We start from the raw sequence: 20,352 nt of genomic DNA, 5'->3' as shown, positions 1-20,352 counted from the left end.
TCTGACGTTCCCGGATTATAACACCCCCGGATCGATTTCGAAACGGAAGCGTTATTGGCTACGCCCTCTGCGGCTTTTCCACGTGTTGTTAGTCTATAGATAACGGCTCCCAGGTCTGCTTACCACTTTTTCCCCTTCTCGGATCGTGTAGATCTCGAACGATGTGTGGTGCACCTTGTTCGTGGAGCTTCCGCCTTCGGTTCGGGTCTCCTTCCTCTCCCTTTGGGGGAGCGGCGGCGACCATCCGAGGGCGAAATAATTAAGGCTGATTCAGTTATACAAAGGTTGCGCCTAATAGGTGGCAGAGGGAGCCATAACGCAACAATCAGATCAAAGGCAAACGCCATTAGAGATAAATCTGGCATTAGTAGCGCCCCTCTGTTAATAACGCGTAATCACTCACCCCTCGTATATGCGTCTCGACTATCTGACTCCCGATAATCGGGGCGAGGGACGTCTTGGGCGGGCATTGTTTCGCACAGGCCATTGGTAACCCCGACATGGCTCTTAATCACCTTTCCACAATTCGAACCCCGGTCTATCGTCGGTTTAATTAATGACACTTATTGTCTCTAAATTTACTGATCAAGTATTCATTCGCAGTATTCCGAATTTGGTTCATCAAATTAAGGCGGGGACGCGCAGGAATCTGCATATCTAATTAGTTCACCGGCGGGAACTCAGTTGTCACGGCAACTAAGTAGTTTTTTAGGGGGTAGGTGATGTGGCCCGGGCACCGTTTCGAACTTTTTCATTTGCCACCGTCGAAACTTTCTCGCGTCGAGAGTTTTTCATACATTTTTCGACACCTACATAAACAACACAACAGGTTTCTCAAAACCGTCAAGCTCTCCAGAGAGGATCGTCTTCGGTGACTTATGTATTTTCAGCAGGGAAACTGCGGCGTTCAGGTAGCACAAGTTGCGGTCAAGTTTAGACCTGTTGAACCAAACGTAAATGTTTCATTTCTGTTTTGCTTGTACCTCATAAAATTTCACGAATTTCCCTTTACAACGGACTATGGTTGTGGCAAATCCAAACACCTGCACTGTATAATAATTTATAATACCCTAGAACTAAACTCGACTTCCTCTCTGATCATTCTAGGGGATTATCAGAACTGTTTCAACATCCTAGTGTACTGCGCAACATTTTCACCACAATACTAATGTACCTGTACTGTTTAAAAAAATTGATGTGATTAGTTGGTTGCCTACAAATAAGGGGTCTCCAAATAATTTAATTGTCATGTACGAGGTAGTACAGAAAAAGACTTTTTTACTGTTTTTACTAATTCAGAACACTTTTTATTACAACGACAACTGCAAACTGACAAGTGCGAGCTGTAAAATGACAAGTTTACAAATCAAATCTAAACGCCAGTCTTACATTCAAACTCTGATTTGTATCAAATATTAAAATGACGTTTACTTTAAACGACCGTCGTTAAAAGCAACGGCCGCGAAAATGGATTTCGCGGCCTATTTTGTGTACGCGAAGTGCTCGTTTCGCGTACGGTACACAAAAATGCATGTTTTTGTTAACAATTATACTGATTGTCGAAACAGAGTAACTTAATGTACGTAAAAAGAAAATATTTAATGCCACGCTCGCTGCATGTAGCTTCTTACAATGTGTAAAGGGATAAGTCTAAAGTCTAGAGAACGTCATGTGGAAGTCGCATTAGATCGTCGGTACAGTACAAAATAAAAATCGTCAAATACATTGAGAATTGATAAAATACAGAATAATGGTATGTATTATAGTATCGACTTGAGCTGCCTGTTACAATCCTCTGTACGTTTGAATTTTTCACGACTTTTCCGTTTCCGTTATACGTTAGATCTGCGAGACTTTTCATCGGAAAAACAAAATCATCCAATTACTTCCGACATAATTCCGCAACATTTTCATTTCGCTCACGAATCGATCCGCGGATTCCCTCCTCATCGACCCGCCGTGGAAGTCCAATTTTACGAAAAACCCACACGTCAGCCTCTCATTCGGCACCGCCAACCGCATCGCGTAATTTACGCCGGCGTTTAATTAAAACGAGCGTGTTAAATAAAATCGGCCGTATATTTTTTCCTTTCGACTGGCATAATGCGAAATCTGGATCGCGGCTTGCTCCAGTGTGGAGAGACTGGCGCGAAGCCAAAGATTAGGCCAACTATATTGCGTTAGTCCGAGCTCGGGAGTCAGGGTCAGATAAGAGGGGGCGTCTGCTCCCGGGGACAAATCTACTTATTCCGGGAGCCCGGCGTATACCGAGGATTTCATTCGATATTTTTAAACCGGATTTTGCGGATGCCGCTCCGTCTGCGTTTCGTCGCCGTTGTAGTTTTATTCAAATTTATAACCTATGAATAATCTCGCTTGCTCTATGCGCAAATTTATGTTTACTAGAGGGGGCCCCTAAAACAAAGGTTTTTATACTTTCTCGAGGGTAGCTTAAAAATATTCGTAAATCAAAAGGCTTTACGTTTAATAAAAATGCGAAGGACTCCTGAGCGAATCGCGCTGCTGGGAGACGTGTGCGTCCGTCGTAAATAAATTAACTTGCTTTATGCCGGGAGCATGTTTTCTAATGTTCATATTTCAAAATGTTAATGTCGTTATCGACACCAACAACTTTCGCGCCATGCAAAGCTCCTCGGGGAAATTCGGTCTATGCACTTATTCAGAATGCGCAACTTTCGCCTTCTTAAATTATTAAACTCTCCCAGTTGTACCGATCAAATCAAAACATTTCTCTGTCTCTTCGACTTTCCACCATTGTAAGTCACTCTTTGACCAACTTTAAAGCCACTCGCCGTACATTTTGAGGTGCGAAAGCTGCGGCGGTGTCGGTGATTGATTCCTGAACCGACGTGAGCGCTTTTATTCAATAATAAATAAGCATTGAAAGCGTGACTTCACACGTACGCGCTAGGTATCCGTTTTCGGTTTGTCAATCGAAAAAGCTCCACCGGAAATGAACGTAAAACACAAATCGCGTTGATTTGTTCGAAATCGAGTTTGAAAAATTTGCATTATCGCATAACGTCCGCTAATTAATTAAGTATACAGTGAGATCCATAATTCAGTTTTACAAGTTGACGGCGTCCCAGCAGAGGGCGCTAGCCCGCCAGATTCGAAATAGAACATTAAAGCATTCTTATTGCGAATACTGTTTTAATAAGAGCTTAACGTTAACTACCCAATTAAACTTGTTGCAAACAGTTCAACCGTTCTCCACTCCGTTGTGAAGATTAATTACGAAGTTGCAATTAAAGTTTTATAGTTGGAAATTTTAATAAACACAATGTACGTGAAGCGATTGTTTACGGAACGATTCTCGTTAATGGGTCGGGTTCTCGAAGGTGTGTTTTAATCGTCGCGACGGTGACAATAACCATTAGTCTAGTAGGTGCAACAAACACATTTTCATTATCCCGTATTAGACGAAACGAACAACAGGAGAAAAAACGCTTAAGTAAACATAATTAAAACTTGAAGACGAAGCAAACTCGTCTAATTTTCTTGCGACGGCGGCGTCGTGACCAAAAACCACTCCATTAATTGAACTTGGGAACTTGTTACCGCTGAACAATTTGTTTCATGTGAAAATAAATTGGAACGTGGTGGAAAACCTGAACCGGTCCCGTATCACCTTCACACGTTGGAATTTTAATGGTAATTTAAATCGGCTCCGCAGAGCTTTCAAAGTTGGATGTTCACTTGAACCGCGTAGGCGGTGCGCGACGCGTGTGTATTCTTAACTCATCCCGTCGCCGGCATTTTTAGGTGTTTTCCCGCCAAGCAAGTTTTGCGCTGTACTCATCCATGTTCTTGTTTTTCTTCAGATTCCACGCCACTGCGTCGAGGAAGTCTTTTCAATACCGCCCCTCTTTATTTCATGATTAGCCATTCTTCGGCGAGTCGTGGCAAACTTCCTTTTTGTCGTTACGTCTTCGACTTGATACACAGCATTCAATATTTCTCTCGTAAAGTTCCCGTCGGAGAATGTCATTCCGACTAAGTATTCGTCTTAATGTCTTCACATCTCCAGACCGAAGCATCCGCTTTGTTTTCTTGTCTCCCCGTTATAATAATAAGTCATTAACGTGGAAAACTCATGCTCGGTGTATTCCGAATTCGCTGATTGATCGTCGGTATTTATTACGTCGTAAAGCTCCGCCGGAGACGGAGTTCATAACCTTGTTTCAGGCTGTCGTTTATTTCGTCCTTTACGACCGGTTCATGAAAAATCAAACGCCATCCGCATATGCATCCGATACGGATTGAATTTGTGATTTTTTCTGCAATAAGGTCGCACAGTCAAAAGTATTTCGTAATATCGTCAACAGAGCGCGAGCCTGGAGGGGTGCTCACTTGATTAAGCGAGTAGAGAAACATATTTGTAGTGCTCGCAAAAGATATGAATACGAGCCGCATCACCAATAGGAGATGGAAGAACACTTCGGCACGGAAAGGCGAACGCTTCAGAACGCAATTTCAGTGAAGCCCCTTGGAAATGTCCTTTGACTTAAACCGCAAGTGAGTGAGGAAATTAAATCCCATTCCTTATGAGAGCTTTTAAAATTTCCATCTCGCTATAATGAAATTGTCAATATAATAAATTTCCGATGCTTTTAAAAAGTTGGCCCAATGTCGAATATTGAAAATCAAATTAATACGTCCTTAACGAATCGAGTCCGAGAAACAATGAGAAAAAAGCCGGGTTGAGAATTTGAAACAATGCGAAACCTTCCAGCGAATTTATGAAAGATTTCGTACGTCTCGCGCCCTTCTGTCTTTCTCCCTCGAAATGACGAGCGTTTTACGAGGTCGGGAAAAAATAATTGCCGTCATAATTTTAATTGCGCCGGCCAATTAATTCTGGTAAATGTCCTTTTGTTACGGACAGATATCGTTCGGCTTAAGTATTGTTTTATCTGAAATTATTTTCCTTTTAACACTCCAGCTCTCGTCACTTTGTTTCTTAATTCAATTTTTTTTGAGGGGTTAAACCGACAAACGAACCGGAAACATCGGTTTGTGACAGCTTAAGCCGATAGAGACACTTCCGAATCGGTCGGACTCCTCGACTAATACCCGAAGCTCGCGGATCTGGTCGCTTTTTATCCGGCACGAAATCGAAGACTGACTCCTCGACAGAAAAAAAAAACTCATTTATATTGCTCGGAGCAATTCGAACTGTGTATTCGGCACAATTATTGACACTCCTGCGGTGGGATTTTTTTTGCCGTAGTTCCAACTGTACTGTTGAATACTGAATCATATAACATGCGGTTCTTGTTTGATCCGTTCTGCAAAGAGAAAATGAGAAATGTTTATGTATTCCTTCTGAGGAATTGCGCCGTACTAACGTGTGTTACCCCAAACCAACGTAATGCGAACTGGATTAAGAATATTTCACTGAAAACCAACAACAACAATTACATATTTCAACGATGATATTTTTAATTGCAAATGTTTAGAACTCCATTTTTGAAACAAAAAAACACGATGAGTGTTCTCCCTGCAGCTCGATCAAGTCAAAGTTGGAAAATCTAGAAGTGTGCTTCGTTCGCTCAAAATCTAGCTTACCGTTTCCAAATCCCGATCGAACCGCTGCAACTTTTTACAACTATTTTCTGAAGTAGGTAATTCAAAATGATCCCTTCGAATGCAATGAACCTGTTGTACTCTACAATTTGGTAAGGGTGGATTCAATGAAGTTCATCTTCTTAATTATGCTACACAAATTATACAGGGTGTATCTAAAATGTGTGTGTTAATTTTAACACGTAGGAGAGCTTTTTAAATGAAACGTTTTTTCTATTTGAATTTTTTACGAAAAAGAGTTACAAATTGATTTAAAATTTGGAATAAATTTACTCGTTTGGTAAAAATTGAGGGGCAAAAAAATCTTGGAAAACTTTTGCGAATACAAAATGTTATAGAGAAAAGTTTCATAAATTGACGAGTTCTTTCACTGGTTAAAATTAATACACGTATTTCAGATACACCCTGTATATCTTTCCTAAAAGTTAAAATACATAAATAAATCTTTTCCCATTTTACAATTCGTAATTAATATCACACACATGAGCGCATCTTTCACATTTCATGTGATCCATACCATACCATTTTAACACTATTTACAATAAAAAAACAAATAACAAAAGTGAATAATGAAAATTTTGGAAAACAGAAAAAAAAAATTGAAAAACGAGTCAGTATATTGGTGGGTATATGACGACTAGATTATCATCGGTTTGGCCTCAAAAAATTATATATTTCAAATTTTTGTCTCCTAAAATGACCGCCACTTGACCGAACTTGTCACCCATTGAAAAACTTTGAAACAAACTTGTAGAGAATTTCGACGAAATACCCAAAAACAACAAAAAAAATCTAAGTTGTCACGTGCGTTTTCTACAACTAAAATACTGTTGCATTAAATCAAAAGTTTTAAGACATTTTTACACGTACTTTGGTAAAATTTTACGATCTTCACAAACTTTTTGATGGCAGTGTATTTGACTGTAACAGATGTGCTGAAAACGATTTTCATAAACTTTACAGGGGTCGACATTTGTCAGTTGAAATTCCGAATGAGCCAATAACAAAGGAAAAAATGCGTTACACATGTCACGAATTACTCTTGCATCTAAGTCGACGAACATAAAAACTCAACTAGTTTTCACTCGTAAATGCAACAGGTGTTTTATTACTCAAGATACTTTTTACGGAAACTTATTAAAAATTTTTACCCGACGTGTGAATGTAAAGCGCGGTTTACAACACTGTCGGGGGAGTTTTACGAATGTGCGACAACTTTCCGTCTAAGTGGCTTCGGATTTGGACGCGAATGTCCAAATTACCGTGCCATTAGTGCTGCCCTCGCGCTCGCAACTTCCTTCAACTTTCAATCATGCGGAATGGAGCGGCACATTCCCATCCGTGATGAATTTTCCGTCGGATTTTTGCGATACCTTTGACGTGTTGATAAAAACACGAATCAGAAATCGCGAAGTTTTGAAAGGTGGATCAAGAATGTTTAAAAGTTTCCAACGTGCACAAACGACCGAACCAACTAAATATGGACGTGGATCTGATAGATTTGATCTCCCCCAAAGCGTATTCCGCTGAATTGATTCACTTTGCCCCGAAAAGTCGAGTAACTGGCTATTTAGCGCAGTTAATTAAATTCTTCCGATTAATTCCGACGTGATCGCTGCCGCCAATTGATGTATCAAATTTTAAAATCCTTCGGGAACGGAGCAGGTCGTACGTTGACTTATGGAATTTATTTGGTTTGATGAGAGTCACGTTTGCCTCGAGTTCCACCAACTTTATGAGTCTGCTACGCTGGTGTATCGCCATCCAGTTCATAAATAGTCGCAGAAAGGGAGAGGGGTCGATGATTTAGGATGCACTCCGACGATTTTCCCAGAGATGAAAAATCAGCATGAAGAGCAGTAACAATGCGTACACTCGGATTACGAGAGATACGATATTGTGGAGCTTTTCTGTGGGAACCTATCGAACGAAACTTGTTATTTTCCCACGGGACGCCATCAATTTTCTGGAACAACCGGTAATGTTCTTGTATCAACGGCGGAGTGTCGGAATAATTCTCCTTTTGATGTTGGCAAAGTAAATCGAACAATATCAGAGGAATTCGTTTGATACTTGTAGGGAACTAAATGTTTATTTTAAATGAAGTGCTGTAGCAGGTCAAAGTGCCACTATTCGTTTTGGCCGGGGTAGGAGGCCAAGAGGTCCTACTTATGCTCGCGGGACAATAAGATCGCTGTTCGAAGATCAGGAACAAGCAACACAACGCACGGCATATGACGTCGCGACGCGCCCACCCTGCCGTAACCTTTTTTGGGGACGCTCATTTCGAAATAATTCAGTTTGTTTGTGCCGTCAGTCAATTCATTTTGAGTTTATCGGTTCAGGGTTCATTTTTGTTTATCGGATCACTTTCAGTTTTATTTCGGTTTCGCTTTCAGTTTCACTTTCGGTTTTCGTTTGTTTCTTTCGCGGTTTCTTTAGAGTTTTCATTGTAGAGTCTTTGTGCCAGCCAGTTTTGGGGCGGCTGGAATCACACATGTTAGCCCCTAAATTTTAGGCTGAGGTGGCCTCACGCCTCTAGGCTGTCTAGCTGCGGCCTATCTATTCATCGTTCGCTTTTTTCTTCTTTCTCCTTTCCTTTTCCTTCAATCCTTCCTCTTCTTCTTCTCAGCTCGGGTAACCGTACGGCAAAGTTAATTCCGATTCCCTTTTGTTCCCGTGACTTGCCGGAAAGTTATCTTCTTCTCTTCTTTTCCCAAACCTTCTTCCTTCATCCTTGTGGTGTCCAACCTTTTGAGATCCTGCGGGAAATTGCCGTCAACATCTATCGTGTGTTACGCGTGGACTCACCGACACATTACCGCTTCAACATCTGAATTTTCGGATCGGTGACGTCCAACGTAAACAAACCGGCGCCATGTTCGACCATCTGTCATTTAGCGCGCAAGTGTAGGATCGCCGGAAGTTGTCATCAAGATGCGCGGTCAGTACAATAACCGGGACGCCTTATCGCCCAACGGAATAAGGTCCAGATCTTTCGGGTTGATCTCCTAGAGCCGGGGGTAGCCAAAAAAAAAAAACCGATCGCGAGCGGAAATTAAAGAGGACTCGGTCGGCGACCGCCGAGCGGGCGGCAGGTGCCGCAAGTCGCGAGCTGCGAATCACGTGCGTGGCGTTCGGGATCCGCAATCATCCCTGTGGGTGGATTGCCGAACGCCATGGCGCTTATCGTCCGGCGCTGCCAGCCTTCGGGGCCGTCGAGGAGCCCGAAGATTTACCGTTTTACCGTTTACCGTTTTGCCGTGGTCGAGAAACCCCTCGTCATCTAGCGAGATAGAGGTAATTATCCTTCATTAGCGAATTCACTTCACCAATTTTCGTCCGTTAGGGGTAGTTCGAGCCAGATTACCGTTACCGTACCGCGAAGGAGAACCGGAAAGTCCTCCTTCGAATTATCGAGAAGCAACCCCTTTCAGCGGAAAGGTAATTACCGAATCGATTGAGTTTCGCAACACTAACGACAATTCGTTAGGGGTTGTTCTTTAGGGTCAGCCGGACCAGGAACGTTGTTCTTTAGGGTCAGCCGGACCAGGAACGTTGTTCTTTAGGGTCAGCCGGACCAGTCATCGTTATTTGGGGCGATAGTTCGGACCAGGAACGTTATTCTTTAGGGTCATTCGTCGCCGCATCGTTCGTCAGAGTGGTCGTCGCCAGACCGCAAACCGTCCATTAAGGTCATCGGACCACGTACCGTTTCACCAAGGACTAAAGAAAATCGTCAAGGTCACACCACGTTACCGGCGTAAGATAAGTCGCACAATTTAATTGCGGATTTGCGAAAAATCAAAGAACGCCTCAAATATCCCGCTTCTCAATATTTAGAACCGTTTCAATTTGTAAAAATCTCGCATTTCAATAATTTCAAATTTTTAGAAAGACTTCACAAAGCTCAAGTTTTCAAATTTCACATTTCAATTATTAGTAGCAGTTCTTCTACTTCCAGTAAATTTGCAATTTTTTCAATTATAGAATCGATGTTAAATTAACGTTGCAAATTTATGAAAGCAGAAGACTGCGCTTCATTCTTGTTTCACGCATGCAACAGATTTTCCTTTCGTTTTTTTTTCCATCGGAGTTGTATTAATTTTAAGTTTATTCACAAATAAGTTACAAGGTCACCTGTAAAGGAAAGCTTTCTTGATAAGACCAGAATAAGGTATTGAATAAGATCATTAATGTGAACTGGTTCGAAATTTCAATTAACAAAATTACGTAGAGTAACGTTGCCAATTCCACGGACCAGTGCACACTTAAGTAAGCATTTCGAATTTCCTGGACTGTTGGACAAAAATTGAATAAACCAATTATTTAATTCGCAAGGAATTAAGTTCTTTCGTATTGACTCCGAAGCATCCGAGAAACTGAGCACTTGTCCCGGCAGCTGGACAAGCTTAACAACCAGCTCAAGACAATAGCTGCCTGGCGCCCATTTTTTTATAATCCGAACCCACGCCCTATGCCCCGAAAACCCCCTGAGAGCCCGGAGCTGTCACTGGCCACTTTTTGGTCACACAAATTTTGACGCCCACAACGTGGGGCCCGATTTCCCGACCTTTTGGAGCAACCACAAATTTTCGTTTATCGCTCATCTTCATTTTCGCGAAATTTGTAAACCAATTTGGGCCTCGAGGGCTCGCTTGCATTTGACAGCCACAAATTTTGACGCTTGGATTTTCGAGGGCCTGTCAAGTCAATCGAGCCGCCACAAATTTTGACGCGATTTGTTAGGGGTGTGATTTGTCAACTTTGTAGCAGTCACAAATTTTGACGATTTTGCTTCCTCGTTTGAATTCCGCAAATTTGGTCAGTTTGGCTCATTCAGCTTTGTTTATCGTGTTTGTGACTCAACTACAGATTTGGCAAGATCACAGATTTTTCATTGTTCAACAATCGGAGCTTTGGGTTTGGGTTTCAGAGAAATTTCAGTTTTCAATTTTTTTACCGTGTAAGAGAAGCAGGAATTTTGCAGAGAAAATTAGCGGATTGTATTCAGTCTTATCTCGTGTCTTCACAGATAAGAAATTTTTTTGAGAACGTTATCGCGCTGCGAAACACTTTTTCGGGTGACATGTTTGTTTGAGTTCCATCCTTGTCGCACAATCGGAGAAACGGTGGACATTTCGCCAATGTCAAGGTCAGACACTCGAAGACCTCCAAGTGTCTCTATGAGCGATTTTTTTGCGGATGACGTTCCGTGGAATCGTGGAAAACGCTTCGTCGCATTTTCACTTTCCGTTTTCGAGCGCTGCAGCGAAAATTGCGTTGCATTTTTTTTCGTCGAATTTTTTGAAATGATCGAGACCAAAAATTTTACCGTGGAGTTTGTTCAGGAAAAGTTTATTTGAAAAACCCCATTTATGACATATCCCGAATTCGACTTACATCATACCGCAGTACTCAAGTACTAATTGACATTGAGATTCAGTTTTCAATCGTTTGATACGCGCAGATATCAACTAGCCATTTTGTGGCGGAATCAAAACTTTTCCATTGAACAAATTTTGACGTTTTTGAGAAGACTTCATCTTCGTTTTGTGTAAAAAGAAAAAGGCAACCGCGTTACCTTTTCTTTTTTCTTTTTGAGGAGGGGGGTAGTGTAGCAGGTCAAAGTGCCACTATTCGTTTTGGCCGGGGTAGGAGGCCAAGAGGTCCTACTTATGCTCGCGGGACAATAAGATCGCTGTTCGAAGATCAGGAACAAGCAACACAACGCACGGCATATGACGTCGCGACGCGCCCACCCTGCCGTAACCTTTTTTGGGGACGCTCATTTCGAAATAATTCAGTTTGTTTGTGCCGTCAGTCAATTCATTTTGAGTTTATCGGTTCAGGGTTCATTTTTGTTTATCGGATCACTTTCAGTTTTATTTCGGTTTCGCTTTCAGTTTCACTTTCGGTTTTCGTTTGTTTCTTTCGCGGTTTCTTTAGAGTTTTCATTGTAGAGTCTTTGTGCCAGCCAGTTTTGGGGCGGCTGGAATCACACATGTTAGCCCCTAAATTTTAGGCTGAGGTGGCCTCACGCCTCTAGGCTGTCTAGCTGCGGCCTATCTATTCATCGTTCGCTTTTTTCTTCTTTCTCCTTTCCTTTTCCTTCAATCCTTCCTCTTCTTCTTCTCAGCTCGGGTAACCGTACGGCAAAGTTAATTCCGATTCCCTTTTGTTCCCGTGACTTGCCGGAAAGTTATCTTCTTCTCTTCTTTTCCCAAACCTTCTTCCTTCATCCTTGTGGTGTCCAACCTTTTGAGATCCTGCGGGAAATTGCCGTCAACATCTATCGTGTGTTACGCGTGGACTCACCGACACATTACCGCTTCAACATCTGAATTTTCGGATCGGTGACGTCCAACGTAAACAAACCGGCGCCATGTTCGACCATCTGTCATTTAGCGCGCAAGTGTAGGATCGCCGGAAGTTGTCATCAAGATGCGCGGTCAGTACAATAACCGGGACGCCTTATCGCCCAACGGAATAAGGTCCAGATCTTTCGGGTTGATCTCCTAGAGCCGGGGGTAGCCAAAAAAAAAAAAACCGATCGCGAGCGGAAATTAAAGAGGACTCGGTCGGCGACCGCCGAGCGGGCGGCAGGTGCCGCAAGTCGCGAGCTGCGAATCACGTGCGTGGCGTTCGGGATCCGCAATCATCCCTGTGGGTGGATTGCCGAACGCCATGGCGCTTATCGTCCGGCGCTGCCAGCCTTCGGGGCCGTCGAGGAGCCCGAAGATTTACCGTTTTACCGTTTACCGTTTTGCCGTGGTCGAGAAACCCCTCGTCATCTAGCGAGATAGAGGTAATTATCCTTCATTAGCGAATTCACTTCACCAATTTTCGTCCGTTAGGGGTAGTTCGAGCCAGATTACCGTTACCGTACCGCGAAGGAGAACCGGAAAGTCCTCCTTCGAATTATCGAGAAGCAACCCCTTTCAGCGGAAAGGTAATTACCGAATCGATTGAGTTTCGCAACACTAACGACAATTCGTTAGGGGTTGTTCTTTAGGGTCAGCCGGACCAGGAACGTTGTTCTTTAGGGTCAGCCGGACCAGGAACGTTGTTCTTTAGGGTCAGCCGGACCAGTCATCGTTATTTGGGGCGATAGTTCGGACCAGGAACGTTATTCTTTAGGGTCATTCGTCGCCGCATCGTTCGTCAGAGTGGTCGTCGCCAGACCGCAAACCGTCCATTAAGGTCATCGGACCACGTACCGTTTCACCAAGGACTAAAGAAAATCGTCAAGGTCACACCACGTTACCGGCGTAAGATAAGTCGCACAATTTAATTGCGGATTTGCGAAAAATCAAAGAACGCCTCAAATATCCCGCTTCTCAATATTTAGAACCGTTTCAATTTGTAAAAATCTCGCATTTCAATAATTTCAAATTTTTAGAAAGACTTCACAAAGCTCAAGTTTTCAAATTTCACATTTCAATTATTAGTAGCAGTTCTTCTACTTCCAGTAAATTTGCAATTTTTTCAATTATAGAATCGATGTTAAATTAACGTTGCAAATTTATGAAAGCAGAAGACTGCGCTTCATTCTTGTTTCACGCATGCAACAGATTTTCCTTTCGTTTTTTTTTCCATCGGAGTTGTATTAATTTTAAGTTTATTCACAAATAAGTTACAAGGTCACCTGTAAAGGAAAGCTTTCTTGATAAGACCAGAATAAGGTATTGAATAAGATCATTAATGTGAACTGGTTCGAAATTTCAATTAACAAAATTACGTAGAGTAACGTTGCCAATTCCACGGACCAGTGCACACTTAAGTAAGCATTTCGAATTTCCTGGACTGTTGGACAAAAATTGAATAAACCAATTATTTAATTCGCAAGGAATTAAGTTCTTTCGTATTGACTCCGAAGCATCCGAGAAACTGAGCACTTGTCCCGGCAGCTGGACAAGCTTAACAACCAGCTCAAGACAATAGCTGCCTGGCGCCCATTTTTTTATAATCCGAACCCACGCCCTATGCCCCGAAAACCCCCTGAGAGCCCGGAGCTGTCACTGGCCACTTTTTGGTCACAGTGCAATTCCAGGATGTTACGTTGGATAAATATGAGAGAACGCTGGCGCTTTGGGAGAACCAAAGGAAACCCAATAATTTGCTTCGACGACTGCTTTAATAAATCGATACTCGGTTTCGGCAGTCTAAATTTTTTCGGTGTGCGCCGAACCGATTCGGTTACAAAGGGGATAACTTGACGAAAATTCGATTAAGTAAAAAATTCAACTTTGATCTCATTTACGTGGCGGGGTGCTAAAAAAATAAATGTCGGAGAGAAGCGAAAATTCACCGGTCCGTTCCGGATTCGAACCGGCCGTTGAATCATCCGGAGCCGGTTCCAGTTTTAGTTCGGTTGAAATTAATCTTGTGTGGCGGCGCAAATGAAAGTTTCGTTTAACGAAACACCAGTTAGTTTACCCTTTGACTGTATTAAATAGCCATTTAGATAAAACAGATTGCATTTGTACCCGCCAATTTAACTGGAACGTTAATCTATATATCAACGGTTATTATCTCCCGTTTGTGGCCGATTTTCCAGCTCCACCGGCGACCGCATCAGGATTCTCCTCATTTTTTTCCTTTCTCCCCCTCCGTAAATAATTAACCAGGTGTAAGCGCACAAAGCTTCCCCGTTCACTTTTCCGAATTACGTTTCATCCCGGTGATGTCGTCACGTATCAGATTTTTTTTTGACTAGTGAAATAATATTCTATACGTGATCGACGATAAAAGGGGAGGCGGTTTTGTTGCAGCGAAACAGTCGACTCGCAGGATATTGAATTTTTTAGGAAGGCACATGTACGACGGAGGAGAATAAGTCGGAAAACGCCAGTCAGCTACTTCTTTGAGTTTTGTTTTCTAAACGCGGGAAGGAGATTTTGTGGACGTCTTAGGGTTGTTTCGCACAAAATAAGTGTGTTCGGATCGAATAAAAGATAATGTAGTCCCCTCGACGGGGGCGCATCTCGCAGCATGTATCGAAAGCTCTCCCGGAAAGGATAAAAATCGTCCGGGACCACTCCCGTTTCTGGTGCCGCAAGATTACTCCGTGACGAAATTGACGACCATTCGCGAGAAAAATGGACCAATATTTTGGCGTATTAATAATTCACTCTTTCGTACGCCATCCAGCGAGTTTCGTAAATTCTCTAGAGGTATCTATACACACGAATAAAATTGAAAGACTGTCTGTTATTGCGATATTTGAAGAAATTATCCAACTTTTTGTATTCTGCACTCACGAAATGTTGCGCATCTGTGCCCAGTACGTCGCGGTGAAGTGAGCTCGCCTCGGTTATATCTGTTTCGTCAATTTTATTCTAAACAACATGCAAAACTATAGCCAACTTCCGACTAGCGCACACGGGGCACGTTTGTGTGGTTTTCGATTTTTCAATCTTTATTTCCCGGCCATCTCTCGATGAGAAACTCTTCAGTTGTAGCAACAATTAGCGAAGCGATCCCGGCAAATTGAAAGTTCCCGTAATCAAGCTGAATAGGAACTCACCTTCCAAGACTCGTACGCAGTTGGTGTTGTTCGTGTAATTCGGTTTATCTTCGAATCCCGGGCTGTAAAACTCGTGTTTGTCCATTCCCTCGAATTTGAAACGATAACAGGGATCAGTTTTGGGTATATCGGGTACCACTGAAGCGTCATCCGACTGCGGCATCTCAGGAAACATGACGGTCGTTAATTCCCTCGTATATCTGTCACCTAGAACAAGATCAGACACGTTTCGTTCAAACAATTCCACGAGAACACGTCGGCGTTTTAAACTGTTCCAAAATAAATCGTACAAGTGCCAATAAAACAACCTATACAAATAAACTCGCCTTTCGATAAACAAAAATCGCAATAAAGCGTCGTTTGGCGAGATCATGTAAAATTTGTTTAATCGAAGAATAAACACACCGTCGAGCAACTCGACTCCGTGAAATGCTCTTTCGCTTGGATTTATTTGTTAAATGGATTCGGTGGAGAGGTACCCGTGCGCGATTACCACCTGGAGGTGTTCTCTCTCCCCTTCGCCGAAATTACTCTCACTTTTGTTAATTCAACATTAAACATGCTCGACTCGCGTTGTCCTAGTCCGGTCGGTTTGCGCCAACGGCGGAATCGTCGTGAAATATTGGCGAATTTGAGCCGGCAACGCCTTTTGTAGACGAGCGCTGACAGATGGCCTTTTTATTATTCAGATAAATCACTCGTTATTAGCGCGGAAGGGCGATTTAAACAGTTTTAAAATTATAATTTAATCTCGCCGTGATGAAATTTATGGATCGATGCGTTACCACACCGGAATATCCTTAACATAGGATGTTATCCAAATTAGAATCGCTTTGAACCTGGATCCTGTTTGTGCGGAGTCAGCGAACTAAATAACAAATATCCGTTTTACATTATTAAGTCCCACTCAAAAGAATCGGACTGACATTCGGATCAAACGCAAATGGCACACGTGAAATATTTAAATCATTTTCTTTGGTACGCCTTAAAAATTCAATTTTCTCGTCGTTCATGGGGCAGTGTGAGCTTTAGCGTCGTCTTGTGTGACGTACGAGACAAAAGGGGACAACGGAGTGCGCCCAAGTGCCTGTGATTACATTCAGACAACTGCAACTAACTAAATCTCCACAAACTATTAAACAGATGTCCACTTGCGGAATTAGAAATCGGAAGAGTTCAAATAAATCACAAACAAATATACAGGCTGTCTTAAAAAAATTATACAGAAAACAAAATAGCTCTAAAAACACTACAAACCAGAGTGATCATATAATTGTTATATGTACCATCAACCCATTTATGGGCAATGGACAACTTTTATTTTTCAAATGGTAATGTTATTGATTCTGTTAGAGTTTTTTTTTTCTGATGGTAATGGCATAAAAAATATGTTGCATAAAAATTAGATTTACCCTTATTTAATAACCGAAAATTTTACGCACGTTTCATGTTGCAAATTTTATTTATTTAATTATAATTCATAAAAATTATTGAATAATGGAGGTCGGTTAACTTGATTTTTTCATAAATATGACAATAAATCCACCATTTACGAGTGAAAGACAGTGAGCAAAAGTGAAATGAACGAAAGAGAAACCTTCACTCACTTTCTAGGCAGGTATCGAACAAAATTGTTTTTCAATTCATTTAGTACAACGTAACTTGCAGAGAATTAGTTTTCGTAGGTAGTGAGACTTATCCAGACGTTTTTATTTGACCAAAGTGTTGTCCTTGTCTGTGGTGTTTCAAAGTCATTTTTTGTTACTGTTGGGAGATATTTTTTAAGAGTCCTGAATAACTACATTTCTTATTTATTTTAATTGTTTTAGTTCTTATTTAAGGTGCAGATACAATGTAAAAATTTGGTGTGCAAATATTTGCCTTTTGCGTGGGTGGTTTATCATTTATTTCGCTGACACAAATACGATACCAGCAAAATTCAAACAATTTCCTTTTAAACAATTTCGTTTCTCAATATGGTCACCTGAGACACTATTTTCTGTTGTTTTATTTATCTCCGTCATCCCGACTGCTTATGTGGAAAACGAGTTCTACGAAGATGTTTTACTCTATTGATTTTTATAAGAAACAATAATCACCAGGGACTAGATCTGGCAAATAATAAGGCACGGGGAGGAGTTTTTCCAATACATTTAAAAATAAAGCTCTAGTTAATCGAAGCTTTCTCCGAATGGAACAGCACACCTCGTCCTAATTTTCCTCCTCTTTCTTATTCCTCGGTAGCATCGCATACTTGGAAAATTAATTTAGCATAATGCTCTGCATTACACCATTCCATTCTGTCGTTGGCTCAGTTCTAAGACGCAGATTTGCCTAATACTCATATCCTTATGGATTTCTTGCAACGACAAATCCTTTTTACCAAAGTGCTTTATTACCGCTCTCGGATTTCGATTTCATCCACTTTTGAAAATAATGATAACTCTTAAATCATCCACCATTTCATTTATACTACAGGGTTATTATAAATTATTGTAGTCCAAGTAGGCGTAAAAACTGAATGTAAAATACACAACGTTCACACACGGGAGAAATTGGGTGCAAAACAACTCAATATTTTTGGATTCAATCGTTAATTTAAAAAAAATAACTAATAAAATTCTCATCATCGCACTTTTCACCTAAAAAAAAGTACAGTGACAGCGACAAAAATTGACAGTTCACGTGGAAGGGGCAAAAATTTCATAACATGGGCATGGCCTGCTTCGACTACAATCATTTATAATAACCCTGTACTTTCTACTGCATAATTATTTAAAGAAACCCAAAAAAACAAAAATTATGTAGCTTTGAACATTTTTCTTTGACAAGAATACTACGAGTATATTATGTATTATTATTATTACATGAGACAGGAAAGAAGGTTTTTATCCACGAAAATGAAGGTTGGTGTACGAGCCGAAGGCGAGTACATGTAATCATTTGAGTGGATAAAAACTTTTACTTGCAAGTATAATACGATCAAATATACAACAACAAAATTCTTAGTTCAATATTTAAAGAATTTTTAATGTTCGTTTTGTTACCATGACTACGTTCTTGTATCTGGTTAATTGGTTATATTGCTTCAGTTACTGCAAACTGTTGCCAACAAATATTTCTAATTTTGATTGGTCCAAATCCCAGATCCAATCAATTTTATCCATGGCTGGGAACCAATAAGAGCTCTCTCTTCAACTGTCGGTGGATAAAATGACAATTTAGAGCAGAGCTTTCACATCAATAAAGTTGCTTTTATCTGATGATCGTAGACAAACTTTTTCTTTGTTTAAATTTCCTAGTTTTATCTCCGCAGCCTTACAATAAAAAACGAATAAGTAAGTGACACATATTATTAAAAGTTTCCAAAACCGTTGACAGATGTACGAAATCCTAGGTGGTAAACTTTTCAAATGACCCTCGTACTTCACCTTTTCGTATCTAAATAGCATAAGGTAATATTGGCTACGACTTGAATTAAATGCTAAAAAAAATAATATGCCCACAACACTGACGTCAATAACGAATCGATCAATAAAGAATGTATAGAATTTTTTTTTATTGTGTACGAGTGGAGATGTTTATATTTCCCTGTATTTGCATGAAAAGTTCTGACAATTTGAAAAACTCAACAATGTTCGAAAAAATTCCGGGGTTCCGGGGTTGGCACAGAAGGTATGAAATATTCAAGAACATAAAAAACGGTTACCGCATGACATAAGCAAAAAAACACGTACAAAAATGTTTAGGAAATCATCAGATAATAAGAAAATGTGAGCTTTCACGGCTGTTGTCCACGTCGTTGATGATTTCCGGGTTATGCCGCGATCGTCGAAGTGGATGTACTGACATTTCGTTAGTCACGCTACTAACATCTTCGGAGCTTTCGAAAACGACCGACCCGGAAACCATCAGCTTCGATCATTACATAAAATTGAAAGTATCTGTTGACAATTGACTGCGAACTCATAACAACTGAGACAAATTCAATAAAGTTTACGAAAACGATTTACTTTTCCAGCAGATTGAATGGGGCTAATTACGGAAGCTAATGATGTATTAAATACACGGATTTAATTAGATAAATACGTCCCCGGGCACCGCCCCGAACGAACGCATCGATAAAATCACCGAGCGAAATAAATAAAATCAAAAAGGAAAATCTTAAACTGCTAAGTCATCACTGAAAGATCTCGGAAAAGTCGTGCGAACTTTTGCGCTGAATCCAAATCGGCAAATTACATTTTCGTAGTCGAGAGCCCGCCGAGAGAGACCCCCTCGAGATTGTCAAATTTTATTTATTTAGGTGCAAACGTACACAACACTATCGGCACTGCTCGAATCCGAATTTAGGTGGAGCCTTTTCGCGCCAGATCGAATTAAATCTTAACAATGCGGCAATGCGATCCAGATCGCTCCCCGACGAGCACACATTACACCCTCTCACGAATCGCAGCGCCCTCTTCGACCCTCGACGCAGCGACGACAACGAAACCGGTAAAAATCGTCATCGCTAATGGTCTCTAAATGCGATACCATTTTATCAAGTAGAAGGTCAATTTGTCTGAGCGAAAGACTCAATTATCGCTCGAGATCATAAAAGTGTTCAATTAGCAGTCGAAGAGTCAATTTCCTGTCAGACGCGACCCGCTGAATCCGCAATACAAAAAAAAAATACTGAAACTCGAGAAACGGGGAGAGCTTTCGCGGGTCGGGGGCGCACGTGCTGCAACAAAATCCACGTTTCCGAGACAATAAGTGGAAATTCCTGTGAAATTCATTAAGGGATTGCTCCTTAACAATACCGCAGATAGCGTCGCGACGCTGGAATTATTTTTGTTGGGAGAGGAAATTGCTCGGAAATCGGAAATAAACCGAATATCTCATTGGATAAAGCTTTCGCCGGAAATGGCGACACTCGCGACTGTAATTTTTGCATTTCTCCAAGAATATTGCAGCGGCGTTGCGTCCTTTGTGACAAAACTCCGCGCCCATTTAGCGGATTAACACTAAATTGCAAATTTTCATCGTCGACATTTATCGACGAGCTCTCGTAAATCCCCACTATTTATTTATCCGATTTTCCGACAAACCTTTCGATTACCGACGTGATTTGCGAGTCCGGAAACTGTTTCCTCTCGGACGGGAACGAACAATAACGTCGCCATTCCACTTTTCCGAAGTTGATTGAATGTTTTTATTTCTTATTTGAT

The 20,352-nt window shown here is 41.3% G+C and overlaps 2 protein-coding genes and 1 long non-coding RNA gene across 12 annotated transcripts in view; 2 read left to right on the top strand and 1 right to left on the bottom strand.

Moving 5' to 3' along the window:
- LOC138124289 (uncharacterized) overlaps positions 1-20,352 on the bottom strand; it is a 176,736-nt gene that overhangs the window by 44,010 nt on the left and 112,374 nt on the right. For all 10 annotated transcript variants that reach the window (XM_069039285.1, XM_069039286.1, XM_069039284.1 and 7 more), the window contains one exon: positions 15,140-15,346. In XM_069039285.1, coding sequence (XP_068895386.1) covers positions 15,140-15,346 — 207 coding nt within the window. The remainder of the gene's footprint in view (positions 1-15,139; positions 15,347-20,352) is intronic.
- LOC138124287 (5-oxoprolinase) overlaps positions 1-20,352 on the top strand; it is a 129,410-nt gene that overhangs the window by 67,482 nt on the left and 41,576 nt on the right. The gene's annotated exons all lie outside the window — the stretch shown is intronic.
- Positions 12,282-13,462, top strand: LOC138124374 (uncharacterized). The gene is made up of 2 exons (XR_011157118.1): positions 12,282-12,418; positions 12,468-13,462. It is a non-coding gene; the product is annotated as an uncharacterized lncRNA (long non-coding RNA).

The sequence above is a fragment of the Tenebrio molitor genome, chromosome 2 (assembly GCF_963966145.1).
Source record: "Tenebrio molitor chromosome 2, icTenMoli1.1, whole genome shotgun sequence".
In the NCBI taxonomy this organism is placed as follows: Eukaryota; Metazoa; Arthropoda; class Insecta; order Coleoptera; family Tenebrionidae; genus Tenebrio; species Tenebrio molitor.
The sequence above is the reverse complement of the archived record's forward strand: the minus strand, read 5'-3'. Positions and strand labels throughout refer to the sequence as shown.